At 40.7% G+C, this 22,023-nt stretch overlaps 1 protein-coding gene across 2 annotated transcripts in view; it reads left to right on the top strand.

Annotated features, from left to right (window-relative positions):
* VMP1 (vacuole membrane protein 1) overlaps positions 1–22,023 on the top strand; it is a 187,406-nt gene that overhangs the window by 108,852 nt on the left and 56,531 nt on the right. For both annotated transcript variants that reach the window (XM_040336940.1, XM_040336939.1), the window contains exon 9: positions 19,432–19,512. In XM_040336940.1, the coding sequence (XP_040192874.1) occupies positions 19,432–19,512 (81 nt within the window). The remainder of the gene's footprint in view (positions 1–19,431; positions 19,513–22,023) is intronic.

Here is a 22,023-nt window from a genome sequence, read left to right as displayed (position 1 = left end):
TCCAAGTGCAATTTCAAGTGCACTTGCAGTGCGCTTGTAGTGCAAAGTGGATTTGCCTTTCGGAAATAACCCCCATATTGATATGCTTACCGCTTGTGGGGCCACCGTATGTGTTTTTTGGACATTGCCGTTACAAGAAATCGAATTGACTTAAGCGTCAATCTGTGGGTCAGGGCACTCAAAATGTAGAATGCCAGATTATTCCCTTTAAACACACCATTTTTTTCCCTGAGGTCTTCTTCCTAGTCACATGGCATCCTTAGGTCTCCTTCCTCTTCTCCTCATGTTGATAGTGGGTGGTCTTTAATACTAAATTGAGCATTGACGCCATTATGACTATGCCTGGTATGCTATGAAATTAGTAACGTTCCTTTAGCACATTATAATGTGGCAGAGTGGGAATGAGGTGATGTGCTTATAAATATTCAGATGCTTGTTCGATTCTGATTTCATTACTCATTAAAAAAAGGAAAATGACAGACCTCTTTGTCTTGTTGAACTGAAATGTCACATTTGTGGAAAACCCACTTGAACTCATGCTTCAGCTTTTTCATAAAGAACTAACGGTTCACAATTCACTAGTTTGTTTCTTACAATTTGCTTTGCAAGACAATGGACATTCAGTAGCTTTGAAGTCGCAATTTAAAACATGGACATATGACGTTGTCTCTAAATCGGCACACATTAACAATAATATTAGTCATAATATGAACATTTCAGAAATGTTTAAATGCAGCGGGGACCATTCTTGTCTGTCTCATTTAATTGCAACAGCTCTTGCACTTTGCTGCATGAAAATGCACATCAAGTAAAAATCTCATTCTTTTCTATGTGACTGTGGTTTAGTGTAAAAGATCCTCTAAGGTAACTCATTCACACTTATATGTACGCACTACCATGTGTGCTGCATGCACACGGAAAAGTATGGAATGTTAAAATTACCATTGGAAAGATTCTTAACATTAAGAGATCTATTTATAAAAAAAAAATGTCTAGCTGTTGGGCAAAAAAAAATGTCCTGTGGGCTATTTTCTCTTCTGAACGAATATTCTTTTTTATTGGCAGTGGTAAAATACTGCAAAGTTACCAATGGTTACATTTGTTTATTCCCTCTGGCGTTCATTAGAACTGTTATATTGTATCTCTTGTTACAAGGTGGTTGTATTTCCTGTGCCTCTCAGTTCCTTCTAATGGCCATATTGCATTAGCATGGCACTTCTAACAAGTTTTCCTGATGCCAAGAGAAAAATGGCGATGGGAGGGACCTCCAGCTGATTGACAGCCTCAGCTCTGTGCCTGTGTGCTGTGTGGAGGGGGTGTGCCTTTTCCCTCCAATCGGCTCTCAGAGTTCTTCTTACTGAGCTCCACAGATTATAACTTTGGCTCTCTGCCCCCCTTTTCTGACAGCTCAGACAAACTTTATAAATTTTGCATTGTTTCATCTCTGTGTAACACCTGAATCCGGTCACTCCACTGGGTGTAAGTGAGGGTTTACACCCACTTTAAGAACAGTGTAAATAACACTCATAAATGAAATTGAAAGTAATATAGTAGGACTTTTAGACACACCTCTGCCTATATAATCCTGCAGTTTGACCTTGATTTGGCTGACATAAGTGCAGAACAATGTAATGTTTCATATTTCCATCACACACGTTCCTGGTATAAGCTCTCAGAAACAGGGTGCTGTCGCAACAACCAGCTGGATACTGGTTCAAGTCACAAGTTAGATATTTGCCAGCACACCAAGGATCAGCACAGAGTGGCGTCCAAACGGGTAGTTTATTGCATGATTACAACACAAGAAGAGTGCAACGTTTCAAAGTTACGTCAGTCATGTGATAAGTGTGGGGTAAAAGTGAAATTAATTTAAATAACCATCAACCAATCAGAAAAAGAAAACCACAGCTCCTCCCACCCCCAGATAGGTATGACATCACAAATCCCGCCAAAAGACAAAACAATTAGCATAGTTACACAGATCAAAGAAAGCTCCATATTAAAGAATAAGTTCACCTTTTGGAACATGTTGCATGCTCCACCTGTTTTAAGGGTGGAATATGTAACCTGTTCCAGGATCTGCACCCGCACACCCAATACCCTTCCCGGCTCTTGCTGTCGCAATTTAAAAAACAGCGTGGCTATTCCATCAGTCATCATCCAGATATCGTTTTTTAGAGCCGTCAATTCTGAGCACAATATTAATGATCATAGTGGCTGTTCAGCCTCTTTATTGTTCTTAGTGGCGACTGGAGGGGACGTTCCCCCTGCCACTCTCTGGTGCTTCTCTGGGGCTCTTGATTGGGGACCCAGATAAAGACTCTGCTGGCATCGGAAGAGCGGCATAGAGATTTCCGAGGGACAGATGGTCCCCGTGATCTCTATGATCCTCGGAGGCCCGGGCGTGACGTTATGACGTCACATCCGGGTCGCACAAGTAAACAAAGATGAGATCTCGGCTAGAAAAGCATCGGATCGTCAATTTTCTTTTCTTTTAAACCCCACATTTCTCTATAACGAGGACCTGTCACACACCATTCTATTACAAGGGATGTTTACATTCCTTGTAATTGTAATAAAAGTGATCAAAAAATATATATATATTTTTTCAAAAAAATTGCCCTGAAAAATTACTGTGACATAAAAAGTTGCAATGACCGCCATTTTATTCCCCTGGGTGTCTGCTAAAAAAAAATATATGTAATGTTTGGGGGTTCTGAGTAATTTTCTAGAAAAACAATTATGATTTTTACATGCAGGAGAGAAGTGACAGAATTTGCGTGGTATGGAAGTGGTTAATATTCAAAGCAAACTCACCAATCCAGCCATGTCTCTAAGCTTTATTTTGTTGAGAAATATCCTCCCCCCCAGCATTTTTGGCCATGGCCATCTTGAGTAAGGGCAAATTATTCATGTAGCATTTACTTTCTGGGATCCATCTGCCCTTAGTTCAAGAATGCATGCAGGAGAGTGTGCTTAGCTGAGAAGACCGCTCCTCCTCTCCTTCCCTCCTGGGATGTATGACATCATTTGTCTAGGCAAGGAACCAGGAAGTAACTGAAGAAATGTTAAAAAAAAAAAAAAGTTTAAAACAAGTAAATGTGACATACTTTCCTATTTACTAATGCTAGCAGTATGAGGATTAACAAGAATTAATGGTGATTGTTAGCATGAACTTCTACTTTAATATGAAATTACAGGCTAGTTCATTTTCACACTCTCTAGACTTTCTAGACCTACAAGTTCACTGATTGTTAGAATGGGATTCTGGCCAGGGAATTTTTTTTTTTCTAAACAAAACCTATAATGGTGTTTAATCACCTTTTTGTTCTGAGGAATGAATATAGAAATCAGTGATTTAAGTATTATAAAATGTATATTTTGGTTAAATTGTCTTGGTTGTACTTTCACACTTCTTCCCTATCATGTATATTCTCATTTTTATCTATATATGAGTCATGCTTTATATTTTATTCATACAGTCTTTGTATTGTTTCTATTACTGGGTTATCCTTAAAAAGACAAAAAGGGCCTTCCAGCTGCTCTTCCGCCTCTGTGACCTTTGCAGCCTATCACTGCTGTAGAAGAAATATTGTACAGTTTGGCTGAAGCCCAAAAATTCTTTCCTGTTATGGTGCCCAAATCCCTTCCTTCATCCTGAATATTTTATTGCGTCTGGGCAGTTGGTCACTTGTACAGGAACAGGTGTGCGATGTTTGCTGTACTTTCCTTAATGACCATTATTTTTTCAGATTATTGTTGTTGAATTTCATCCATATTTACTTCATCTAAAGACGGTTTATTTTTGAAACCTTTCCTTTTTGACAATGATGTAGTTCCAGAAGAGGACTTTTTGTTTTCTAGTTTTACACTGAATCTTTTTTTGGGAGTGTACTGGTAAAGTTAGTCACAGGAAAATGTGGTTTTGTGAATGGATTAAAGGTCCATCCATGCCTTATTATGATATACCTGGTTCACTTAGGTATTCCAGGAGTAGATTCTCCTGACTCTCACTTTGCAGCCATTATATCCTAACTGGGTACCAGGGGATCTTGAGTCTTATCGAGTTGTATCATCTAGGGTTTTGGTGTTATTTGTTCTCTTTAGTGCCTCCATCTAAAGAGGTCAGAAAGGTAAAGAAGGTGAAAAAGGGGCTCCACCAAAAAGGGGAAGCTCCACTTGTCTGCCTCCCCCTCCACTGCCCCATTTAGCACCTTTTGAGGTGGAGCGGGTACCTGTCCTGGTTTTGGCAGGTACCCGCTCCCGCTTCCGGCTGAGATTGCCATTGCAAACTCAGCTTGAATTTCAGCCCCCCTCCTCTTTCCCCTGCAGCCTGCCCAATCAGTGAGCGCAGCACGCTTTGCACATGCACTGTAGGGAACTGGCTGTGAAGCCGCAAGGCTTCATTGCCAGATTATCTTGGTGGAGATGGCGGCGGCAGCACCCGACTGCCGATTGAAAGACTCTGGTGAAGACGTTGTTGAATTTCTGGACAGGTAAGTGTCCTAATATTAAAAGTCAGCAGCTAAAGCATTTGTAGCTCCTCTTGAAATAGCCAAAACTTACATTGGGCTTCTGTAGCTACTTGGCTAGAAATCACTGGGTGAGTCTCCGTATCCAGGAGCATCTCCCAGAACTTCTTCTGGATTGCAGCAGCCACAAAACAATTATATGGTGATGTAATTGTGTTCTAGTGATAATGTTAGCAAAAAATCTTTGGCCTTCAGGCACACTGCCGGGTTACACAAAGAAAAGGAAAACACACCAAGGCAATTTTTTTAGATGTGGTTCATGGAATACCATTTCAAAAACTACCATTTCTTGCTAACACTTGGGCCAACCATAGATGGTTGCAGGAAAGAAAATTGTTGATCCCCTCATCAGCACACTCAGCGTTAATGGACGAATTCTTCCCGCTGAGCCATTGTGTTCTCCTGGTAGGGGGGAGAACACAGTAATTATTGCTTGCGGCTATAAGAGCATGTAAAATCCGACAGGCTGGTTGTACCCAATTTGATCAATCAGTCAACTTGGTTACACTCAACCTGCCCATACATGGTTTGAATTTCGTCTGGTTGCTGCTGAACCACGCCGAGATTCGAGCCGTCTATGGCCGGCTTTACTCGATGTTGTGCAGGATGGGCAAAGTAGTGCATTTTTTTTTTCATCTGTAAATTGGTTCGAGGAAAGCAGATTTTCACCTTTCATTGTTCTAGGGCAGTGATGGCGAACCTTTTTGAGCCCGAGTGCCCAAACCGCGATGCAAACCCACTTATTTCTTTCAAAGTGCCAATACAGAATTAAAACTGTAAATTATGCTTTCGGTTACTATACATTACTGCCCACCATTCAGTTACTATACATTACTGCCCACCATTCAGTTACTATACATTACTGCCCACCATTCAGATACTATACATTACTGCCCACCATTCATTTGCTATCGGTTACCATACATAACTGCCCACCATTCGGTTACTATACATTACTGCCCACCATTCAATTGCTATCGGTTACCATACATTACTGCCCACCATTCGGTTACTATACATTACTGCCCAACGTTTCAAAGTCACGTCAGTCATGTGATAAGTGTGGGGTAAAAGTGAAATTAATTTAAATAACCATCAACCAATCGGAAAAGAAAGAAAACCACAGCTCCTCCCACCCCCAGATAGGTATGACGTCTCAAATCCCGCCAAAAGACAAAACAATTAGCATAGTTACACAGATCAAAGAAAATGTATGAGAAGAAGGGGTTAACAAAATAATGCTCCAACACTACCTGTTTGTTGACATGTAAGATTTGAAATTGTGTATTATGGGTCACTGTACAAACAGACACCACTCTGTGCGGATTCTTGGTGTGCTGGCAAATGTCTACCTTATAAGTGCAGAACAGACTTGTCTAATATCTATACATCTCTAGTTATTTTTCCATGCACTCCCGAAACAGTGGCGGCCCGTCCATTGAGGCGCCGCCCCCCCCCCCCCCCAAAGTCAATGGAAAAAAAATTATTTAAACATGTCCCTTTAAATAAAAAAATCGAAAAAAGGTCCTTCCGTGCACTGTGTCTGGGCGCCGGGCACAGTGCGGTATGAGTAGCACCACGTCTGTGCAATCACGAGATTGCAGACGTGGCGCTACATTGGCAGCAAAAAAATGCCTTTGTGGCTATGCCCATCACGCCACAGCTTCCGGTGCAATGGACTTGCACTTTGGCCGTGCGGGTGCACGGCACCCAGTATATTTCTGTGCCGTTGCCGACATCAGGAAGTGACGTCGGCACTTTCTAGCCCAAAGGGACGCACCTCCGTGAGCCAAGCATGGAGGTAGGTAAAACATCTCAGAAGCAGTTTCCCCCTGTTCGACTCTGCGCCGGCATCCCCCATCCACCCACCCGCTCATTAAGTTGTTTTTTAAGGTTTGGTGGGTCGTCAGAAATAGCGTCCGCGGCACCACTCCCCCCCTTATTCTCTTCTTTTAGGCTGCGGAGGAAATAACGTCCGGAATCCCCCATTGAATCACCCCCCCCCCCCCCTGCGCTTATTAGCTTGTTTTTTTTACAGATCGCGGAAATAGCAGCCGGATTAGACACCCAACCCCCCCTGCTTATTACAGTTCTTTGATTATTGTTTAGAGCATGGAAACCAAATGTCCCCCCACCCCTGCTTATTAACTTTTTTTTTCCTAAGGTTCGGCGGAACTAGCTGGGACACTTGCATTGGTCCCAGCTAGAGCAATACCTAAATTTTAGCTTTAGGGCTCAGTCAAACCATACATGCATTTTTTTTAATGTTCAGCTACAAACAGCCCCATAATAAGTGGGGGGATGCATTATGGGGCTGTTTGTAGCTGAACATTAAAAAAAATGAATGTATGGTTTGACTGAGCCCTAAAGCTAAAATGTAGGTATTGCTCTAGCTTGGGACCAATGCAAGTGTCCCAGCTAGTTCCGCCGAACCTTAGAATTTTTTTTTAATAAGCAGGGGAACGGACGGACGACATTTTGGTTTCCATGCTGCCATTTTTGGCGAACATGAAATAAAAAACTGTTAATAAGTGGGGGAGGATGCGTTATTTTTTTTTTTAATGTCTGACGAAAATAGCGCCCTTATTCCCCCCCCCCCCCAGTGCAGTCTGTTAATCTCATGCAGTCAAAATGTCCCCAGTATGGTAATATTGTGCAGTATGTCCGCAGTCTCTGGTAATATCGTGCAGTATGTCCGCAGTCTCTGGTAATATCATGCAGTATGTCCGCAGTCTCTGGTAATTTTGTGCATTATGTCCGCAGTCTCTGGTAATATTGTGCAGTATGTCCGCAGTCTCTGGTAATCTTGTGCAGCATGTCCGCAGTCTCTGGTAATCTTGTGCAGTATGTCTGCAGTCTCTGGTAATCTTGTGCAGTATGTCCGCAGTCTCTGGTAATCTTGTGCAGTATGTCCGCAGTCTCTGGTAATCTTGTGCAGTATGTCCGCAGTCTCTGGTAATCTTGTGCAGTATGTCCGCAGTCTCTGGTAATCTTGTGCAGTATGTCCGCAGTCTCTGGTAATCTTGTGCAGTATGTCCGCAGTCTCTGGTAATCTTGTGCAGTATGTCCACAATCTCTGGTAATCTTGTGCAGTATGTCCACAGTCTCTGGTAATATTGTGTAGTATGTCCGCAGTCTCTGGTAATATTGTGCAGTATGTCCGCAGTCTCTGGTAATCTTGTGCAGCATGTCTGCAGTCTCTGGTAATCTTGTGCAGTATGTCCACAGTCTCTGGTAATCTAATGCCCATTTAGAGTCCTTCATTACTAACAGTGTAATTTTTTAGTTTGTTTGCACCGATCTATAAGGCTGCGCTATATACCATGATTTGTGATGCTGGGGCTATATAATCTGTCCTGTGATGCTAAGATGTATACTCCTGACACTATTGGTAGAAGCAAGTGGAATACAGGGGACGGAGTGGGTGGATTCTATAAGAGGTGTGGCTAATGAAAAGTGGGAGGGGCCAAATGTGGAGGGGCGGGGTCTTGCACCCCCCCCCCCATCCTAAAACTTCACCACCTGCCACTGCTCCCGAAATATGTATCAGATTTTAGCTCAGATTTTAGCTCCATAATAAAGAATAAGTTCACCTTTTGGAACATGTTGCATGCTCCACCTGTTTTAAGGGTGAAATATGTAACCTGTTCCAGCATCTGCACCCGCACACCCAATACCCTTCCCGCCCTTGCTGTCGCAATTTAAAAAACAGCGTGGCTATTCCATCAGTCATCATCCAGATATCGTTTTTTAGAGCCGTCAATTCTGAGCACAATATTAATGATCCTAGTGGCTGTCACAGCAGCTCCGGTCCTGACAGAGGAGAAGAAGGCTCTGGAACATGGTAAGTGCAGGGAACAGCCGAGCAGAGCACACTCCCGCTCGCCTCAATACAGCTCAGCCACGCTTTCATCTCTGCCTGCATCTTCTTGTCAAATGTGGCGGGCTGCAAGAGGAGGGCAGGTTACAGCGATACTGATTGGCTGAGAGGCGGTGGTGGGCGGAGCAGTTATTAGAAGTGTGGACGAGACGGCTTCTATGATTGTGCTCGTCCCCCCGGGCGCTTATTGTTTGTCACTCCCACTCGGGCACGTCACCGCTAGCCCACAGAACTATGGGAGATGTAGTTTTTGCGGTGCGGTGTGGACGATTCGGCGCTTCACTGTGTGATTTCCTCATTTCATGGCTTGCTCACAGAAAGGGCTCGCCGTGCCGGCAGCGGCACACGTGCCACGGGTTCGCCATCACTGTTCTAGGGACATGCCAAAAGCCACAAGCCAATTTGACCTATTTTTCACAGCATATATGGCATATGAAAAAGAATGATCTATCTTTAGCAGTGGATTCAATTTATTTCTTGATTTGCTCAGTACTGGAGTTCACGGCTGCTGCAGTACTTTGTAACCTATAAACCTGAAGTGATCTCTAGTAATTTAAGTCTGTTTCATGCTCACATCCTGCAATCAGGAACATTTTATTCCACTGAGCTAATCATTCTCTATGCAATGGAGGCAGCAGACAACATTTTACTGCTTGACCACAGACAGCTTTTATCCAGCAGGCATGTTTGATTCCATTGTGCTGTCTTGGGGAAGGCAGTAGAAATGAAATATTGTCCATTTCATTTTTTGAATACTTGGAGCATTTGTATAAGGAAAAGTATTTTCGTAAGCCCTGGTAACTTAGGATTTAACCATTAGAAGCAATTTCCCATAAATGTAGTGGTGGAATGAGTTTAAGGGGGGGGGGGAATTACTATTTGTATTTTCTCATTTTCTTTCGTAGCAGTTTGTGGTTTAAAACCACCACTTGGTATAAAAGATCTTTGTACATATGAACAGACCAGCCTCACACGGCACGATAGGGTCATTTCTCAGAACACTTATTTTATCAACCAGAATTTTGGCTCATTTCTGGTTTGAAAATTAAGCTCCTTTTCAGGAAACCTAACCATTGGTTTTCTTACGTCATAGCTGTATGTTTATAAATTATTTTTTCACTATTAGGCAATGGGGAAGTTGAAAAGAAACAAACTGATCTTTCAAACAAAAGATTATATCTGTAAACTCTTGGGCAGCGTGGTTCCTCCAAGGAATTTTTTTCTAATGGTTGTTTTATTCATAATGTATAGATTATTAATATTTTAATATAAAATACCTGACAGCTGAAAGTAAAGATCTTTTTTTTCAGCAATTAAAAAATCGGGACAAAAATGGCATGGCGTCAATCTTCCCCGCCCCAAATCCATACCGGGCCCTTCGGGCAAGGTAAGGGAGTGGATAAACAATCCCCCCCTCCTGAATCATACCAGTCCACATGCCCTCAACATGAGAGGGTGCTTTGGGGCAGAGGGGTCCCCCCCTTTCCCCCATGTTGATGGGGACAAGGGCCTCTTCCCCACAACCTTGGCCCCCAGATCCTGCCCCCCCCCCATGTGAATAAGTATGGCGTACATAGTACCCGTATTTACTCACCCAAAAGAATGTGTAGTGTAAAAAAAGACATTAGACTGTTTTTGACAAGTCCTTTATTTTAAAAAAATTCCCCTTTTTGGATCAATCGTCAATCATGAAGCTCGCCACCACTGCCAACTCAAAAAAAAAAGTCCATTCCCAACATCTGCCAGCTCTGCCACCTGACCGTTCTTGAATAACTAAGGAGTTGTCATTTAAAAAATTCCAAAATCTAAATATTGGGCCAAAGAGGATTTAAAATTCAAACTGGTTCAGCAGGGACCATTCAAATTTTGATCAGTGTGGGGTCCTCTCTATTTGACAGAAGTCAGTTGTTAGATTGACTTTTGTTGAATGGACCTGTTGAAAGACTTTTCTCAATCAGTAGCTGCAGCCGCTGTTCAGTTTGAGCTCTTGCCTCTAGCCAAGATGTGCTCCTTTTGTGAAGTGATGTGGATAAGGACCATTTGTGTGCCCTTTTTATTCTTTTTTTGATCTGTGAGTGGCAGGTTTATAGCACACACGGAGCACATCGCGGAGCACATCGCGGAGCCCTCTGATGTGGCCTGCGACCTCCTGCTCTCTGGTGGAATAGAATGCTGTTATTAAAGGTCAGTTTATTACTAAAATCACAGTGTATATATGGGCATATCTGTTCTGCAGTGGTTACTTGACTGTTTTCAAACTGTTCTTCAGATGTAGAGCAGTGCACCTGCGGGTTACCTGCACTGAAACATAGACTTCTGTTATTACCTGCGAGTTTGGTGAGCTTTCTGAAAGTGCACCAAACCTGCATAATATAATAGAATTTTTTTTGCAAAGTGCAGGAAAGCCAAAGGTACTTTGCGTTACACCCATGATGCAGGTAAACTGCAGTGAATCAGTGTGAAAGCAGCCTTGGGCCCCTTTCACATGGTCAGTCCAACCCAATTGGAGTCTCCATTCACCTCTAAGGAGTGGCAGATGTAAACCGTGTCCTACCTCCAATCCGGAAAACAAAAAGAGTTTAGTGGGCTTTGTCTGTGTCCACTCTGCATATGCAGAGAGGACACAGACCTGCCTGCCGCCTGCTCCGCTCATTGGGGCCCACGGTTACTGAGTTGTTTTAAGTGGCCCTCATGCTTCAAAAGGTTGGGCAGCCCTGCCTTAAAGGAACAGCCGCTTTAAATTTGGCCAGTTCCGCAAGGACCGGACAAATTTCAATCCATGTGGGCAGGAAGGCATATGAGCAGGGAGGCTGAACTTGATCTACTAATCGACTTATGTACAAACGCCTTGTCAGATCTTTCCCACTCGATCAGCGCCAGTGGCACTAATCAGTGTATTCTAAATGTTGGAAATAGCGCAGTGAGCATTTCCCCACCCACTTTGAATGTGTTGATGGGGGAATCGGGTCAGTTTTTTTTTTCATTCAACCCACTGGTTGCACAAAAAAGAGATAACTGATCTATTTATGGGCTGCTTTACCCTATGGGCCATCAGAGGACTGATAATAGGAACCCACTGGTTAATATCTGAAATAAGGGGTCTGTGGTTTTGCATGGTGCAGCATGTTAAGGCTGGATTCACACCTATGCATTTTTAGTGCTTTTTGCATTTTGTAGATTTGCACTACAGAACGTGTTTCATAGGGGAACCCATGGTAAATGGACTGTAGTGCAAATCTGCAAAATGCAAAAAGCAATAAAAATGCATAGGTGTGAATCCAGCCTAACAGATACTTAAAGCGGGGGTTCACCCGAAAAAAATGTTTTAACATTAGATTGAGGCTAATTACGGGAAGCAGAATCGGGTGTTTTTTTTTAAATCAATGCAGTATTTACAGTTTTAGAGATAATGTTCTCCGCCGCTTCCGGGTATGGTCTTCGGGACTGGGCGTTCCTATTTGATTGACAGCCTTCCGACGGTCGCATACAGCGCGTCACGAGTTGCCGAACGTCGGTGCGGTTCTATACGGGAACCTACGCACCGACGTTCGGCTACTTTTTGGAAACTTGTGACGCGCTGTATGCGATGGTCGGAAGGCTGTCAATCAAATAGGAACGCCCAGTCCCGCAGCCCATACACGGAAGCCACGGAGAACAACTATCTCTAAAACAGTAAGTACTGCATTGATTTAAAAAAAAACACCCGATTCTGCTTCCCGTAATTAGCCTCAATCTAATGTTAAAAATTTATTTTTTTGGGTGAACCTCCATTTTAATTGCAGGCTATGTGCTCATTGTGTTTGCAATATTTGAATTACAATTACATATACAACATATGCATAAATTAAATCTTGCATGTAAAAACAAGATTTATATTAATGGTACCTGACCTCTCATTGTCTTTTATTTGAAGGTTCAATTGTAACCTCCATGCTTTGGTTTATGGCCATCAATCTATTAATGTAGGCACTTGTGCCTATATGGGTGTGTATATAGTTGACCTTCCCTGACTATTGTGAGCCTTGTTAAGGGTAAACCATATTCATAGTCTACAGGTGTAGTTGGGTCGAAGAAACCCATCATGGAAAATAGAATTATCTGAAAAAGAGAAGAAGAAATAGGGGGGAGGGTGTTCATCTGATCCTTTGGATAGCTTGTAGTTTGTCATGTTCCAACTTACATTATTCGTTACTAATGCTAGCCCTAGATTATTAGTTATTTTTCCATTCAGCCAGCGGCCTGAACAAAAAAAAACAGATTCATCAATCCACACAAGTGAAGTGGATGTAGGAATATCCCCCCAGGACTATACTGATCAGCTGATTTGGCTGCAGATGATCGAAAAAAGTTTTTCAACATGATTAACTTCTGTCAAGTAGGATGGCCACACACACTGATTGAAATTCAGCTATCTGAATTTTGATCGATCTATGGCCAGCTTGAGTCTAGAGAAATAGTGGGCTTTTTTCAGGTTTTAGCAATGGCTATTTTGGCTAGTTGGTCCAGATATTTGGAAATTCCTTGAATCTGTTTATTGAATAGCCTTTCTTTTGTAAATTAATATTATGGATAAATTAATGGGTAACCATGTATCCAGAATCTCTACCTTCCTCATGTCTGCCTTGTATGGAACATAGTTCCCAATTGCATGCAGCCCTGTAAACACATGGGAGAGGTTTGCAATGCGATTTTTTTTTTTTTTCTAGTTGCCACCATTTACCACTACATCAAGGCCTATGAACTTAGGAGCTTTCCTCTAATTTCTTGTTTGACAAATATTGAATGCTGTACATAAATAATAAAGGGGACCCCACCTTCATTAGGGATATAGACAATATTACCCAAAATTGCACCCCCCCTCCTCCTCCTTCCCTCGGCGCTGGGCCATTCAGAAAGTGCAGCACTCTTCGCACATGCACAGTAGGGAAACGGCTGTGAAGCTGCGAGGCTTCACTGCCAGTTTCCCTTAGAAGCAATGGCGACGGCAGCACAGGAGAGCCGATAGAAATTAGCTGAATCGCTGGACAGGTAAGTGTCCCCCATATTAAAAGTCAGCAGCTGCAGTATTTGGCGCTGCTGACTTTAATTTTTTTCTTAAGGAGGCTAGGCACTCCTCTTTAAGACCCCTTTCACACTGAGGAGTTTTTTAGGCGGTTTAGCGCTAAACATAGTGCCTAAATACCGCCTGAAAAACTGCCCTGTAGTCTCAATGTGAAAGCCCGAGGGCTTTCACACTGAGGGGATGCGCTGGCGGGACTGCTCCAAAATTCCTGCCAGAAGCATCTTCGGAGCGGTGTGATACCGCCGGCAAATCGCCTCTGCAGAGGCGCATTGTGGGCGGTATTAACCCTTTTTCGGAGGCTAGTGGGGGTTAAAACCGCACCGCTAGCCGCCGTATACAGCGGCAATTCCGACAGTATAGCGCAGTGATATGCAATTAGCAGACCTCCTGCTGTTGCAGAACTACAAGTCCCATGAGGCATAGCAAGTCTCTGACAGCCACAAGCATGACACCCAGAGGCAGAGGCATGATGGGACTTGTAGTTTTGCAAGAGCTGGAGGTCTGCTAATTGCATATCCCTGGTATAGCGCTGCTAAAAATAGCAGCGCTATACCGTCAGCGCACCTCCTGCCCCAGTGTAAAAGGGGCCTAATGCCCTTTAACAAAGTATTAGTATGGATTACCTAATAAAAAAAAAAAAGCTTGATACAAATTTAAAAAAAGGTCATTACAGTAAATCTTTTTGTTTAGTATGGGTGGAAATTATTACAGTTCCTGTTGTGGTAAGTGGAATCACAGAAGTATTTATTTTACAGCTAAAAATTCTATCACCAGGTAAGGTGTCGCATAGGACCAGAATTTCTAAGGGCCAGTTCACACCACAAGCAGTCCGTGCATTTTTTTTCTGCATGGAAAGTAGGTTATATTGTTTTTAATGACATAGTTCACAGTGCTTACAGTTCCAGAAAAAAGGTAAAGCATGCTGCATTTTTCCTGCACTGGACTGTACTGGAACGCTGAAAAAAGCATCAAAATGCACCGTAACGCACTGGAACACAACTGTCCCTATTTGAGGTTTAAAAAAAGGGGGGGGGGAATGCACTGGACTGCATCAAAAACGAATCAAAACCTTGCATGCAGAAAAGCATCTGGAATGTATTTGGACTGCATTTCTATGGTGTGAACTGGCCCCAAGGCTCCGTTCACATTGCCATGATTCTCAATAGCGGAAAATCACAGGATGCCTGTGCGTTGCCCATGGATTTTCATAGCACCACAAACGTGGCACAATTTTCCCATGGGAAGCCTGTCGCCCAAACCCCAAAAAAATACAGGAGCTTCTTTTGGGCAACGGGTGTCCCACAATTCTATTTGCACGTTTTTACCGCGATTATTGCCCCCATACGCCTAGATGTAAATGGAGCCTAGGAGATCTATTTATTTTACAGCCATTTTACATTTGAAGTGTTTTTTTTTACATTGAAGACCATGGGGTAGGGTTACTAAAAGCAAATTGGCTGTTCATTTGTCCCAGAGCTTAGTGAATGCAGTATAGCTGACTTCCATAATACAATCAGGTGCAAGAAAAGTGCTTTTTTTTTTTTTTTTTTCATGCGTGTGATTGGATATACGGTACTTTGCAAAGTAAAATGTCACCACATTTACTAAGCTCCCGGGGAAAATTCCCTTGCAAAGCGAACAGTTTATTTGCCATTAGTAAATCAATCCCTAAAGGTCAATTTATGTATATAGCTTTATCTGAATAGCTGCGTCTGCATACTTTAAATATAAAAAAAAAAAAACTGGGAACACTGACCCGTAGGTATTGATCAATATCTCTATTTTGGCTAATTTTTAGTAAGCTTGTATAAAGCATTGTGTTGGTAATAGGACCTTGAAATCCTAAATTACACTTTTTAAGGTGATGTCTTTTTCTAACTTCTGCACCAGAACCAATAGTAATTGATTATTTTAAATCACCGCACAAGCTGTCTTTTATTTTCATAAAAGTTATTTTTTAAGGGTGGTGGGGAGGCTATCAGTTCATGCAGAGTTAAGTTTATGACTAAGGGGTAGAAGTATTTTAGCAGCGTGAACAAAAAAAAATAGAACACTGTGTTTGCAAAGAAACCAGGTAACTTCTCTGCAAAAAATTTAATACATTGATTATTACATTGACAGGTGAATCTTCTTCTTTCCTACTAACTTAATTTTTTAACAGACTAGCGAAGTGGTATATTATTTACCTATTTTTTTTGTGTGTGAGTTTTTTTAATGAAATTAGGTTGTTTTAGGAACATATCTAATTCCAAGATATGTTAGTGTTCATTTTTATTTAAATTTAATTAACTGGATTATTTATTCTAGAATAGGGTTGATATAATATTAACAAATCAAGTCACTAACTCTCTCTAAAGCTAAACTAATGAATGACTGGTAAATGTAAAGTCATAAATTACAAATTAATAATAGGTGAAAAAGTATAACATTAAATCTAATAATCATTATTTCTAGGACTTGGGAATGACGATTTTTTAATTAGTATAATTATGTATTTAGGCAACATTTTCAGCACGCGTTATGTTTGTTTTTAGTATATCTGAAGTAAGGGCTTCTTTTTTTATGTTTTATATTTGCAAAGTATATAAAAAAATAAGAAATCATAAAACAAATGTTTCAGTCGGGTTTGTATTGGTACTGATTATAATTAGGAAAAATGTTACATGTTGGTGCTTATTCCATTTTTAGATTTCTGTGTGTAATTTAAGACACTAATTAATTGTGTTGAAATTGAAATTATTCTTTCATTTTCACCAGTTCACATCGATTTCCTTTAATCAATCAGTGATATAAAAACTGAAACTCTGTCGCAGGGGTTTTCCAAATTTCTTACCAAAGGTTATGTTCATTTGCACAGTCCACCTATAGGAAACAAAACAAGAAAATTTGTAATACAACCTAAAGCATTTGCTCATTCACAATTAGATGAAGCTGAGAAGTTTTATTTTTAAGCTTTGGATATACACAGCATGTAGTTCTTTTTAATTTATATAAGGTCATCTGTGCATTGTGCTCTTTCCTATACCCATGCATAAATTGCTAATTTTGTAGTATAATAAACAAGCCACCTTTTTTTTATTATTTTTTTGTTGCAAATTGTGTTAGCAATACAGTTAGATACACTGCTTTTACAGGTATTAATCTAAGCTTTTTGTGTTCAAAGCTGTAATGTATTTGTTGTAATTTAAAAATTTAGCTGATTTAGGACAAAACTACTTTCTAAAATAACTGATTTAGCTTCATCCAAATTGATTGTGTTGTATTTTTCATATTGTACTAGTTTTTTTTATACAATTCGTTTAAGCAAAAGTGGTCAAGCATGTAGGAACTGTAATATACCTCACAAGAATAAATTTAAGTCACCAGAAGTGAATGAAAGAGCTGTTTAAAATGTTAGCTATAAAAGCAGAGAGAAATCCTTCAAGGATGCGGAAAATCTTAAAATGTGTGTGTGTGTGTGTGTGTGTTTGCATATGTATGTGTGTGTGTGTGTGTGTGTGTATATATATATTAAAAATATAATTATAAATTATTCCTCGCCCTTTTTTTTATGCATATTTTATTTTACATTTAATCAACATCTGCATTATATTATTTAACCTTTATAGATCTATATGTTTTCACAGAGCTGCAATTTTCTGATATTTACTGACAATCTTTTTTTAAACCACCAAGTTTTTTTTTTTTTAAGTGTGTCCTGTTGTAATGATGTGCATATTTGTAGAATTTATACGAAATATAAATACAAAACCATGTCATATTAAGATTTTGAACAATTTAGTAATTGTACTTGAATGTCTGGTTTTCATCTTTTAGCTTTTCGGTAAATTTTATATGTTTGTTCTAAGCACGATTTACAAAAAAAAATAAAAAATCTGTACAACCTTATAGTCCAAAAATATTAATATATTATTTTGTTTGATTATTAATTATATTACATATGTGGAACTGCACATTCGTTCAAATTAGAGTGCTTTAAAAAAAAAATGCAACAATACAATAAGAGTTTAAAAAAATATATGGAAACGTATATATGTATCTGTAAATATTTTAACATGCTTTTAATGATGATTTATTTTTTATACTCACTAGTTTTAATGCAACTTGTTTTATACATATTCTTAGATTGTAAGCTCTAACAGGCAGGATTCTGATTCCTTCTGTATTGAATTGTAATTGTACTGTCTGCCCTTATGTTGTAAAGTGCTGCGTAAACAGTTGGCGTTATTTAAATCCTGCGCAATAATAACACATTTTTACATTCGTAGTAGATGATTTTACCCAATTTCTATGTTCCAGTTTACAACTATATTATATTTATATCAGCTTGGTGTTTAATGTATTGGTCCCTTATAAATTGACTGTAATTGCTGAATCCAATAATTGCAAAGATAGTTTGTAAACCTTAGTTCGAAATTGTCAGAAGGCAATGATATTTTGTGTGAATATAAAACATGTTCATGGTGTTTTATATTGGAACTGGATGCAAGTGTTAATATATTATAAACACAATTAATGTGCCTATGTTATAAACAGTGGTTAATTACCAAATCATATGCATAGGTGTCTTCTCTCTCTCTCCATGTTGTATTGCTCTCTGCTCTAGTCTGCTGCTCCACAAACGCTGGCACCATCTCCTAGTAAGTGTCATCCTTGGACAGCGTCTTCTTCCAAGTTTTACAGGCCAGTCCATTGATAACACAATGCTGCACCTGCGCACATTGCGTTAAATCTATCCCTGCTCCCCCACACTAAAAATTTAGTTTACTGCATCCGACAAATGTCAGGATGAAGATCCTGCTGCGCGTGCGCAGTATGAAGAGAATAGGAGTCTATAGATAGACATCAGCATTTTTCAGTTGATTAAGACACATTGGGGGGGATTTACTAAAACTGATGCACACAGAATCTGGTGCAGCTATGCATAGTAATCAATCATTTTCCAAGTTGTATTGTCAAATCTTAATTGAAAAAGCTGATTGGTTACTGTGCACAGCTGCACCAGATCCTGTGTGCACCAGTTTTAGTATATCTCCCCCATTTTGATGATTATTTGCACTTTCTCACCATACTTCCCATACAAATGCATTCTGTATTACTGTTTAGTTTTAATACATTACCCTATTATAAAAATAAGTATTTTTAAAGCTTTTTACATTCTGAAAGTTGAGCAATATAATGAGTTTCTGAAAACTGTAGCAAAATTGGAGCTGTTGTCCGTGGCAACCTGCTGCATTCCATCATTCAAAATGAAGAACATTGATTGATTGCTATGGTCATTGTTTAGGACAGTGTGTTGATATATTCTTTACTTCCCGAGTTTGTGGCTATAGAATTCTATTATCATAACTGTGCCCTACAAATGTTTATACTGTTCTGATATATTTGAGTTCCTTTTTTACAGTAAATACAACTTTGTTTTAATATTGACTGCTTGGTTTGAAGTGCATGTGTATATGTGTCACATATATATATATATATATATTTATATACACACACACACAGATATACAGATCTCTCATATCATGTATCTCACTTTCCCACTGATCCGTGGGAAAAACGCATGATTTTTTACCACATTTCCCGTGCAGTTTTTAAAGGACATGTGACTCAAAAAAACAAGTTTTTACCACGGTTTTAGCGCATTTTCCATTGCTTTCAATGTGAAGGTGCGTTTTTTTTTTTAGTTCCCCAAACCTGCTCCAAACAGGATTTTCTTTTCACTGCAGCAGAAGTACGCCACCCCAGTGTGAACACATAAATTAATTTTTAAGGGAAACATTTTTCTTGAGCTTTTCAGGCGCTTTTTTGAAGGCAAAAGTGCTTGAAAAACTCCTCAGTGTGAAAAGGCCCTTAACTGTATTTTTCATAGAGATGTATGTATGCATCATGTCAGACTGTCTGTCTAAAATTATGTGAAGTTTTCTTTATTTAATGTGATTTTCTTTATCTTTTAGGACTTTGCATCCCGAGCCAAACTTGCTGTTCAAAACCTGGTGCAGAAAGTAGGATTCTTGGGGATTTTGGCCTGTGCTTCTGTAAGTTTTTTGAGATATATACATTTATTGTTTATAATGTTTAAAGAAGTAGACTTTCACGTAGGTTGTATAATTAAGGTTTAATGTTTATATATCTTAAAGGGATTGTAAACGCAAATGCATCCGACAATACCGTGCCCCTCCCCGATTACTTACCTGACCCATCGAAAGTCCTGCGCCGTGAACGAGCAGTCTTCTCGGCCATCTTCCCGGCTCATTCATTGGTTGATTAAAAGCAGCGCAGCCGTTGGCTTGTGCTGCTGTCAATCCCATCCAATGATGCGGCGCCCCGGGGGGCGGGGCTGAGTGATACAGTGAGCGGCTATGCTAGTGCATTCAGTACCTAGAATAAAGTGCATTACAGTATTAACAATTGTATCCAGTAGGCAGAATTAAATTAAAGCATATCTAAAACCAGAAAAATTACTATATTACAGCTCACAACTATCTTTGGATGTAGTGGCTGCATTTATTTTTTTATTTCACTTTGTAATTCTGAAAATGCTATGCTTCCTGTCCCTTTTATTGTTCCATTATATCTGTCACCCAGGGTGGACTTCAAAAGTATCCACTATTGTTCATCTCCATTACATGGTGGGTTGATTGGACTAAAAGTGTGGGAATACTATTGCGCTGTCTGTCACCCATGGGTGTGGAGGGTGATAGGGAGGGCTATAATCGGGTCCAAAAGGTATATATGGATATGAATGCCAAAAGGTAAAGAAGATAGGGCTGCTCCTCTAAAATAGATCCCAAGTTACCTATAGCACAAATCTAAAATAGATAGAAGGATGTGCACCCATCTAACTGTAGGCTGTAAATGCAGTAGACTAAAATTAAGAAATTATGCACTCACTGCTGTGGCAGAAAAAGGTGGGCGTATCGATTGTGTAGGCAGGTCTCAGTGAACTGGCTTCTCCAGCAAAGGTGGGCAGTCAGGCGGGCGGCTGGTCTGTGTGGCAGAAATCTGCAGGCAAGCAGCTATGTCCACAGAGCTGGGCCAGGATGCTGGTGAACTGGGCGGGAGAACCGTCAGACTATCACAGCTGTGGTCCTAATGAGTTGGATCCTCTTGCATGGTCCGGCAGGCTAACGACTGGTCTGTGAGGTAGGGACCAGTAAGCAAGTGGCTGTGTCTGCAGATGGGCTTGGGTGGGGTAGCTGTGGAGGGGACCCAGGATGTAGATGGGCTTGGGTGGCGTAGCTGTGGAGGGGACCCAGGATGTAGATGGAATTGGGTGGGGTAGTTCCAACTTCATCATAAAAAACGATGTTGCCCACACACCATAGTTTTTTCAAAAATGCTCTAGCAAAGCGCGGTGACGTACAACACGTACGATAGCACTATAAAGGGGAAGTTCCATTCGCCTTTGGGCTGCTTTAGCTGATTCCGTGTTAGTAAAAGACGATTTGCGCTTTACTGTCTGTTACAGCGTGATGAATGTGCTTACTCCATTATGAATGGCAGTTTTACCAGAACGTGCGCTCCCGTCTCATAACTTGCTTCTGAGCATGCGCGGGTTTAAAACGTCGTTTTAGCCCACACACGATAATTTTTTACAACACAAAAAACGAAATTTTCAAAAGACGGAAAACGATGTGAAGGCCACACATGATCATTTTAAATGACGTTTTTAAAAATGTCATTTTATTTCATGCCAAAAAACGACCGTGTGTACGCGACATCAGTGTTGACATTTATATCCATCAGAGAGGTTTTGTCATGGAGCCCTAAGGGGAATCACTCCATTGGCTCACGGTACTGCTAAAAAAAAAGGTCCTTAAAGTGTATTTCCACGTTTGCAGCCAAATTGGGATAACTACTATACCTTTATTTTTGGTATGCTGTGTGAGTGGGAACACATAAATATTTAGTGAGGTTTTATCAAATTTGACTGGAAATACACTTTAAGTGCACGTCTTTTAAACATTATGGGCCAGATTCACAAAGAGATACGACGGTGTATCTCCAAATACACCGTCGTATCTCTGACTTAGACCCGTCGTATCTATGCGACTGATTCATAGAATCAGTTACGCATAGATATGCCTAAGATCCGACAGGTGTAACTGTGTTACACTGTCGGATCTTAACTGCAATTTAAAAATGTCCGCGGGGGGCGTTCTCGCTGATTTACGCTGAGAAATATGTAAATCAGCGAGATACGCCAATTCAAGAACGTACGCTGGCCCGACGCAGTGTTACGACGTTTACGTAGCGGTTTTCCCGGCGTATACTTACCCCTGCTTCTATAAGGCACAGCCAATGTTAAGTATAGCTGTCGTTCCCGCGTCAATTTTTTTTTTTACGTCGTTTGCGTACGCCGATTCTCAAACGCGCTAGACGCGAGTTACGCTCAAGCCGAAACCAATGATGTCCTAGCGACGTCATTGGGAGCAATGCACGGCGGGAAAATTCGCGGACGGCGCATGCGCATTTAAATCAGCGCGGGGACGCGCCTGATTTAAATGCTACACTCCCCCTAGCCGCGGAATTTGAATTCCGCCGGG

The sequence above is a fragment of the Rana temporaria genome, chromosome 2 (assembly GCF_905171775.1).
Source record: "Rana temporaria chromosome 2, aRanTem1.1, whole genome shotgun sequence".
Classification (NCBI taxonomy): Eukaryota; Metazoa; Chordata; class Amphibia; order Anura; family Ranidae; genus Rana; species Rana temporaria.
This window is presented reverse-complemented; position numbering and strand designations above follow the sequence as displayed.